The 9,205-nt window shown below is 36.5% G+C and overlaps 1 protein-coding gene across 1 annotated transcript; it reads left to right on the forward strand.

Annotated features, from left to right (window-relative positions):
* The first annotated feature begins 1,153 nt into the window (after positions 1–1,153).
* Positions 1,154–5,267, forward strand: LOC127101236 (uncharacterized). Its single transcript, XM_051038598.1, has 5 exons — positions 1,154–2,623; positions 2,837–3,085; positions 3,637–4,586; positions 4,742–4,959; positions 5,017–5,267. The coding sequence occupies exons 1-5, from the start codon at positions 1,154–1,156 to the stop codon at positions 5,265–5,267; spliced, it is 3,138 nt and encodes a 1,045-aa protein (XP_050894555.1).
* Positions 5,268–9,205: the final 3,938 nt, after the last annotated feature.

The following is a 9,205-nucleotide window of genomic DNA, read 5'->3' on the forward strand; positions in this document are numbered from 1 at the left end:
CATCTTAAGCCATTCCTATATAAAGGAGGCATGTATCTTCTTTTTGGATCAATGAATTTTGTCAAGTTTACACATTGTGTAAGTGAGAGTATTTGCTCTTAGGTTCTGGATTGGACCAAAATTGATCTTATCAAGAAATCCTTTTCTTGTGGTGATCCTCATCCATAGGCTTATCATTCTCTCTTGGATTAGAAAGAGTGTGGTGCCCCTTCTGCTTAATTCCATTTCTTATTTCTCATTTATTTCATATAAGTCTCGTTTATTTTATATGCATGTATCAAATTATGTCATTCTTTCAATTATAAGGCAGATTACTTCCTCTGAGTCACAAAAGAATTAATATTCCAAAAGTTAACAAAGTTGTTTCAGGAATTTTGAAGGAAATGCATAATTCTCAAAAGTTAGTGCATATCAAGTGGTATCAAAGCATGGTCATGGGTTCGAATCCCCCCGACTGACACTGGGGGGGGAGATTGTTGGATAAATAAATCCAGCGTCACCCTTAGGGATTCGAATGGGCTTAACATCCCAACCCATGGCGCTTAGAGGGAGCTTACAAACCTCGCTTTAGGTGCAGCCCCTGAGGGCTCATACTATAAGGAAATAAAGTTGCACCCTCACTAACAGCAATTGCTTTTAGCTCAGTAGTAAGCGCTTGATCCAACAAGTGGTATTAGAGCATATTCCAAAAAAAAAGGGCCGAAATGTGGTAAATTGTCTATATTCTTGTTCTTAATTATTATCCATTTATCATTATAAAAAAAAAAGGGTATAAGAAAAATATTGAAAAAAAATAGGATCTGATTGTTAAAGATTGTGATTCAAAAAAAAATGCTATTTTTTTTCTTGCCACACTCTTAAAATTCTCCTGGTTTCCTTTGTTTTAGAGTTTTTTTTTGTTTGTTGTTTTTTTTAAGTTTTTTATGTGTTGATTATCATCTGAAATTGATTTCTTTGTGTTGATTCATTTTGGTTTCTCTAAAGAACTAAAAGAGCAAATTGAATGGTAAAAGGCAAAGTGTTTTTATTATTAAAAAAAGCCAAAAAAAAAAAAATTGAGTGAAACACGAGTGATTGAGTGTAAACACGTGAGTAGAGTGGTGAGGTCCATTTTTAAAACACTTGTTCCTAATTTCACAAATATTTCATAAGTATGTCTAGTCCACCTTCACCTAGAACAACAGCTTTAACTGTTCAGATCGCAGCCATGCGTGACAATTTTGAAAGATTGTTAAGAGAACAAGGTGAACAACTTCAACAAAGAATTGATGAGTTGGAAAGGAGCCCCCAAAATTCTAAGGATGGTAGTGGTGATGAGGAGGAAAGAAGACGTAGAAGGAGACAAGGGGGAGATAATTTGAGGGGCATAAAAATTAAAGTTCCATCTTTTGTTGGGAAGAGTGACCCGAAGGCATATCTAGAATGGGAGACTAAACTTGAACAAATTTTTAATTGTCACAATTATTCTAATCTTGAAAAAGTGCAGGTTGCTTCTATTGAGTTCAAGGAGTATGCCTTAGTTTGGGGGGATCAATTGACCAAAGATAGAAGGAGGTGTGCAGAACGACCAATTGATACTTGGGAAGAGATGAAAAGAATCATGAGGAGAAGGTTTGTTCCTTCCTATTATCATAGGGAATTGCACAACAAATTGCAAAGACTCACTCAAGGTTCTAAAAGTGTTGAAGAATATTTCAAGGAGATGGAAGTTCTCAAAATTAGAGCTAATGTAGAGGAGGACGATGAAGCAACTATGGCTAGGTTTCTCCATGGTCTAAATCATGACATTAGTGATATAGTGGAACTTCATCACTATGTTGAAATGGATGAATTGGTACACCAAGCTATCAAAGTGGAACAACAACTCAAAAGAAAGAGCCAAGCAAGGAGAAATTCCACCACTTTCAATTCTCAAAGTTGGAAGGACAAAACAAAGAAGGAGGGTGCTTCATCATCTAAGGAAGCCACGGTTGAAAACAAAGGTAAAACTATTACATCTTCTTCTTCAAGTGTTTCAACTAACAAAAGTGTTAAGTGTTTCAAGTGTCAAGGCCAAGGACATATTGCATCTCAATGTCCAACAAAGAGAATTATGCTTATGGAAGAAAATGAAGAAATTGTTGAAGAGGAGGATGGTGATTATGATGAGGAGTTTGAAGAAGAAATACCTAGTGGAGATTTACTCACGGTGAGAAGAATGTTGGGAAGCCAAATAAAGGAGGAGGATACAAGTCAAAGAGAAAACCTTTTTCATACAAGATGCTTTGTGCAAGGAAAGGGTTGTTCTTTAATAATTGATGGAGGAAGTTGTACAAATGTTGCAAGCACGCGTCTGGTTTCTAAACTAAAATTGGAAATAAAACCTCACCCTAAGCCTTACAAACTCCAATGGCTTAATGAAAGTGTAGAAATGCTTGTTAATAAACAAGTTGAGATTTGTTTTAAAATTGGAAAATATGAGGATGTAGTGTTGTGTGATGTAGTACCAATGGAAGCTAGTCATTTGTTATTAGGTAGGCCTTGGCAATTTGATAGAAAAGCCAATCATGATGGGTACTCCAATAAGTACTCTTTTATGTATCATGATCAAAAGATCAATCTTGTACCGTTAAATCCTAGTGAGGTGAGAAAAGATCAAAGAAAAATGAGAGAAAAATATGATCAAGAAAGAAAATAAAAAGAAAAAGAAAAAGAAAAATAAAAAGAAAAATAAAAAGAAAAGAATGAAAAGAAAAAGAATGATAAAAGAGAAAAGAAACAAAGTTTAATTGCAAAAAAAAGAGATGTGAAAAAAGCCATTGTGTCACACCAGCCTTTGTACTTGCTCTTTTGCAAGGAGGTGCCTTTGCTAACCACTATTTCTAATGAAAAAAAATTGCCAAATTGTGTTGAGTCTCTTTTGCATGAATTTAAAGAATTGTTTCCGAAAGAGGTGCCAAGTGGTTTACCACCTATAAGAGGAATTGAACATCATATTGATCTCAATCCAGGAGCATTTTTGCCTAATAGGCCAGCATATAGAAGCAATCCACAACAAACTCAAGAGATACAAAGGCAAGTTGCTGAATTGATAAGTAAAGGATGGGTAAGAGAAAGTTTAAGTCCTTGTGCTGTCCCTATTATTCTAGTCCCTAAAAAGGATGGTAGTTGGAGGATGTGCACTGATTGTAGGGCCATTTACAATATTACCATTAAATATAGGCATCCTACTCCTAGACTAGATGATTTTCTTGATGAATAGTTTGGTGCATGCTTATTTTCTAAAATTGATTTGAAAAGTGGATATCACCAAATTAGAATAAGGGAAGGGGATGAATGGAAAACTGCTTTTAAAACAAAATTTGGTTTGTATGAGTGGATGGTTATGCCTTTTGGATTAACTAATGCACCTAGTACTTTCATGAGACTAATGAACCATGTGTTAAGGGAGTTCTTGGGTAAGTTTGTTTTTGTGTATTTTGATATATTTTGATTTATAGCAAGAACTTAGATGATCATTGCATTCATTTAAGGGTTGTTTTGCAAGTGCTAAGATATGAAAATTTGTATGCCAACCTAGAAAAATGTGTATTTTGCTCCGATCATGTGATTTTTTTAGGTTTCATTGTGAGCTCTAAAGGAGTTCACGTTGATTAGGAAAAGGTGAAAGCCATTCGAGAGTGGCCTCCTCCCAAAAATGTAAGTGAGGTAAGAAGCTTTCATGGTTTGGCTAGTTTTTATAGGAGGTTTGTGAAGGACTTTAGTACCTTGGCAACACCCCTCAATGAAATTGTTAAAAAGGATGTTGGTTTTAAATGGGGTGAAAAACAAGAGCAAGCCTTTGCTGCCCTAAAGGAAAAGCTCACCCAAGCACCAATTCTTGCATTGCCTAATTTTTCTAAATCTTTTGAAATTGAATGTGATGCATCTAATGTGGGAATTGGAGCTGTTTTGTTACAGGAAGGTCATCCACTTGCTTATTTTAGTGAAAAGCTAAAAGGGACTGCCCTTAATTATTCTACATATGATAAGGAATTGTATTCCTTGGTGAGAGCTCTACAAACTTGGCAACATTACTTGCTGCCCAAAGAGTTTGTCATTCATAGTGATCACGAATCCTTGAAACATTTGAAGGCACAAGGTAAGTTGAATAAGAGGCATGCCAAGTGGGTTGAGTTTCTTGAACAATTTCCTTATGTAATCAAGCATAATAAAGGTAAATCTAATGTTGTGGCAGATGCACTCTCAAGAAGACATGTCTTGCTTTCTACTCTTGAAACAAAAGTTTTTGGTCTTGAGCATATTAAAGATTTGTATAAAAGTGACCTTGAATTTTCTTCAAAATTTTTAGCTTGTGAGCATACTGCCTTCAATGGGTATTTTAGGCACAATGGCTATTTATTTAAAGGAAAAAAACTATGTGTGCCTAAAGGTTCCATTAGAGAATTACTTGTAAAAGAGGCGCATGAGGGAGGACTAATGGGTCATTTTGGGGTTTCTAAAACTCTAGAATTCTTAAAAGAACATTTTTATTGGCCTCACATGAAAATTGATGTCCAAAAGCTTTGTGAAAGATGCATTATGTGTAAAAAGGCTAATGCCTCATGGTTTGTATACTCCTTTGCCTGTACCTGAATTTCCTTGGATTGACATTTCCATGGACTTTGTTTTGGGGCTGCCTAGAACAAAGAATGGAAAAGATTCTATTTTTGTAGTTGTGGACAGGTTTTCAAAAATGACACATTTTATTCCATGTAAAAAGGTGGATGATGCGTGTCATGTTGCTGATTTGTTCTTTAAGGAAGTGGTGCACCTACATGGCTTACCAAGGAGCATGGCATACCGGGGATTGGGTTTGGATACATATGAGAAAAGAGAGATTCCCATCACAAAGGAAGTCCAAACTTCAACCTAGGGGAGATGGACCATTTCAAGTACTTTCAAGGATCAATGACAATGCCTACAAAATAGAACTTCCAGGTGAGTATGGGGTAAGTACTACTTTTAATGTGCCTGATTTATCTCCTTTTGATGTAGGTGATGATGGTCTAAATTCGAGGTCGAATTCTTTTCAAGAAGGAGGGAATGATGAGGACGTAATCCAAGACATAAATGATACAATGCAAAGCTTAGGAGGTCCTATGACAAGGGCACGTGCAAGAAGAGTCAATGATGCTTTAGTTCACTTCATGATCAAGTCAATAGAATGCATGGGCCAGATTGAAGAAAAAGAGCCCAAGTTTATTCTTATCATCCAAGCATGTGATAAAAGGCCCAATAATGCATAAATAAATAAAAATAAAGGAAATACCAATAACCACACTATAATGGACGAAAATTGCAAGAGAAGTGGTAAATAAAGAATTGCCATTATTCTGCCCTTTCAAGAACCCCACTATCTCTTCTTTATTTTTGCACTTTCTTTGTAATAACTCAACCCACTATCATGATAATTAGTGGCTGAAACCCTTTTGTTTTCTTAGGAGTTAATTTTTACTTATTTTATCATCTTAAGCCATTCCTATATAAAGGAGGCATGTATCTTCTTTTTGGATCAATGAATTTTGCAAGTTTACACATTGTGTAAGTGAGAGTATTTGCTCTTAGGTTCTGGATTGGACCAAAATTGATCTTATCAAGAAATCCTTTTCTTGTGGTGATCCTCATCCATAGGCTTATCATTTTCTCTTGGATTAGAAAGAGTGTGGTGCCCTTTCTACTTAATTCCATTTCTTATTTCTCATTTATTTCATATAAGTTTCGTTTATTTTATATGCATGTATCAAATTCTGTCATTCTTTCAATTATAAGGCAGATTACTTCCTCTGAGTCACAAAAGAATTAATATTCCAAAAGTTAACAAAGTTGTTTCAGGAATTTTGAAGGAAATGCATAATTCTCAAAAGTTAGTGCATATCAGTTCTGATCGATCTCCTTTGGATCTTGGTTTTCTGAAGTTATTATTCATTTTTCTCCAGAGTTGTTTTACTCTTCTGGTTAAAAGGGATAATTCTTCCTCATCGTTAGAGACTTCCTTTTCAGAGTCATCAATGTCTTCTTCTTCAGCCTAGAAGGCTTTGTTTCTATCAAACTTGCGTCTTTCTGATCTGGACTTTAGTGTTACAAACTTAATCTTCCTCTGAGGCTCATCTTCCTCCAGTTCTATCTCGTGACTTCTGAGTGAACTGATGAGTTCTTCAAGGTTGATGTTGTTCAGATCCTTTGATAGTTTTAAGGTTGTGACCATAGGTCTCCATTTCTTTGGCAAACTTCTGATGATCTTCTTGACATGGTCCACAGTTGTATATCCTTTATCTAGCACTTTGAGCCCTGCAATTAAAGTTTGGAATCTAGAAAACATTACCTCTACAGCTTCATCGTCCTCCATTTTGAAGGCTTCATATTTCTGGATTAGAGCCAGAGCCTTTGTTTCTTTGACTTGAGAGTTTCCTTCGTGAGTCATCCTCAGGGAGTCAAGTATCTCTTTAGTTGTTTCCCTGTTGGTGATTTTTTCATACTCATTGTAGGAAATGGCATTGAGAAGTATCGTTCTGGCTTTGTGATGGTTCTTGAATTCACACTTCTGATCAGCTGACATTTTGCTTCTGGGAATAGCAACTCCAGCATCTGTTACAGGTGGTGTGTAGCCAATTGTGACAATGTCCCAGAGATCAACGTCGTATCCCAGAAAGAAACTTTCAATTCTGTCTTTCAAATAATCAAATTTCTCTCCATCAAAGACTAGAGGTTTAGCGTTGTAACTATCTCTTTCATTGGTGTTGGCCATAGTTTCTCACTCTGGATCTCTCTACACTATTTAGTGTTTGATTAGAAAATCAATAACAAAGCCAAAGCTCTGATACCAACTGAAGGTGAGAAAAACAAGAGAGGGGAGTTTGAATTGTTTTGGAAATAAAAGCTTTTTCAAAAATAAGAACACACAAAATTTTATACTGGTTCGCTTAGAAAACAAAGCTACTCCAGTCGACCCGGCCAAGGTGATTTCTCCTTCAAAAAGGACTTAATCCACTAATCTTGAAAGATTACACAACCAATCGTCTAAGAGAATAATCTCTTAGCCCTCTCAAGTATACATACTGCGCAGAGTCACTTGAGGAACAAAAATAATTTAAGGAAAATAGAGTTGTAATGTAAAGCGCTTCTAAGAGTAAGTGAGTATTACAGAGAAGTATTAGAACAAGAGTTTTTCACGTAAGAGCAGCAGCTCGTGGAAAAAGAGAGAGAATATGAATGAAGTTTCTGTACGTCGCAGATGTGTCTCTCTAGTGAGGTAAACTGTCCTTTATATAGTAGTTGAGAAGGACCGTTAGAGTGATGACAAAATCTTGGTCTTTGATGAGTATTCAATGTCATTACTTCTGTGTTTCTTTCTATAACCATTTTGTCTGCCGTTTAAATTCTTTCTTAAAATACTTCCTTTCCATAGTGAGATTTATTTCCGTTACGCTTTCTGGACTTGTAAATCTTCATCAGAGTCTTGATGTACCAGAGTTATTCTTCAGAGGATGATCACGTCTGACTTCATCAGAGCTTCTCAGAGTACTAGTCTTCTTAAGTATCAGAGTCTAAGATCAGTAGTTTGTTGGAGCTTCTAGTTCTTTTTGTTGTCTTTCTTTTATTAAGAATCAGAGCTTCTTGGACGTACTCCTTTCTTAGCGGCGTCTGATCCTCTAATACTTTGTATCTGACATACGTTTGTACCTGATATATGATCAGAGTCCTTCGTAACTGTTCAGAGTCCTGCATGAATGTTCAGAGTCCTGTATGAATGTTCAGAGTCCTGCATACTTAGAAAAAATCTCGTTAGAGTGCCATTTTTGGTTTCATCCTTTGTTATCATCAAAATCTTAGAAATCTATTGTAGAACCAGTTTTGTTCTTACATTCTGAAGCGCACAGAGAAGCACTACAGAGAGTTATTGAACAAGCATACGTAGAGCATGATGTTACAGTAGATCAATTTGATCACATTGTGGCTAACATCACTTCTTGCAACAATCTCAGCTTTTGCGACGAAGAACTCCCTGAGGAGGGCAGAAACCATAATCTGGCTTTGCACATTTCTATGAATTGCAAAGAAGATGCTTTATCAAACGTGCTGGTTGACACCGGGTCTTCACTGAATGTGCTTCCAAAGTCAACTTTGTCGAAGCTATCTTACCAAGGGGCGCCCATGAGGTATAGCGGTGTAATCGTCAAAGCTTTTGACAGTTCACGCAAAACAGTAATTGGTGAAGTGGACCTTCCAGTCAAGATAGGTCCGAGTGATTTTCAGATTACTTTTCAAGTAATGGATATCCACCTGGCCTACAGCTGTTTATTGGGGAGGCCATGGATTCATGAGGCGGGAGCTGTTACCTCCACTCTGCATCAGAAATTGAAATTTGTCAAGAATGGAAAGCTTGTGATTGTTGGAGGAGAGAAGGCGTTGTTGTTTAGCCACCTGTCATCTTTCTCTTATGTTGAAGCTAAGGATGAGGTTGGAACTCCGTTCCAAGCCTTGTCTATTGCTGCTGAAAAGAGAGTTGGGGCACCCATGTCCTCATTAAAAGATGCTCAGCAGATTGTTGAAGAAGGTATTGTTGATCAGTGGGGGCGCATGGTAGAAGTCTCCGACAACAAGGGAAGAACCAGTTTGGGGTTCCAGAAAGGCTCATCAATTGCAAGATCTGAAGATATGCAACTCAGCTTCCATAGCGGAGGGTTCATTCATGGCAATGAACAACACTTAGCTTCTGTGCTAGAGGATGACGAAGAGGAAGACTGCACCAACTTTGCAACGCATGGAAAGACATGCAACAATTGGACTGTTGTTGATATTCCTATTATTTTGCATCGATCTAAGTAATTGCTTTTATATTTTAAAAATCCTCCTCCTATGCCTAAAGGAGAAGGGAACATTGTTTGGGCATTTAAATTTGATCATTAATAAAATTAATACTATTCATCCACATCTTTAATGTTTGTTTTTACTTTTTTTCTTTATTCTGAAAATGGTAATCACAAAAAACATAAATAAGCAATATAATTGTCCATTTGCATAATATTTGGTCACAAATTCACTTCTCTAAAATCAAAATATCAAATGATAATGCAGGTTGGTTTCTAACCCCATTGAATACAATGATCCTCTCCTTCTCCAAATTTTGAATTCCCTGTGTTTAAGCCAAAGAGGAAAGTGATATAGAAGTGAGTGATGAATTGAC

Source organism: Lathyrus oleraceus, chromosome 1, assembly GCF_024323335.1.
Source record: "Lathyrus oleraceus cultivar Zhongwan6 chromosome 1, CAAS_Psat_ZW6_1.0, whole genome shotgun sequence".
Classification (NCBI taxonomy): Eukaryota; Viridiplantae; Streptophyta; class Magnoliopsida; order Fabales; family Fabaceae; genus Lathyrus; species Lathyrus oleraceus.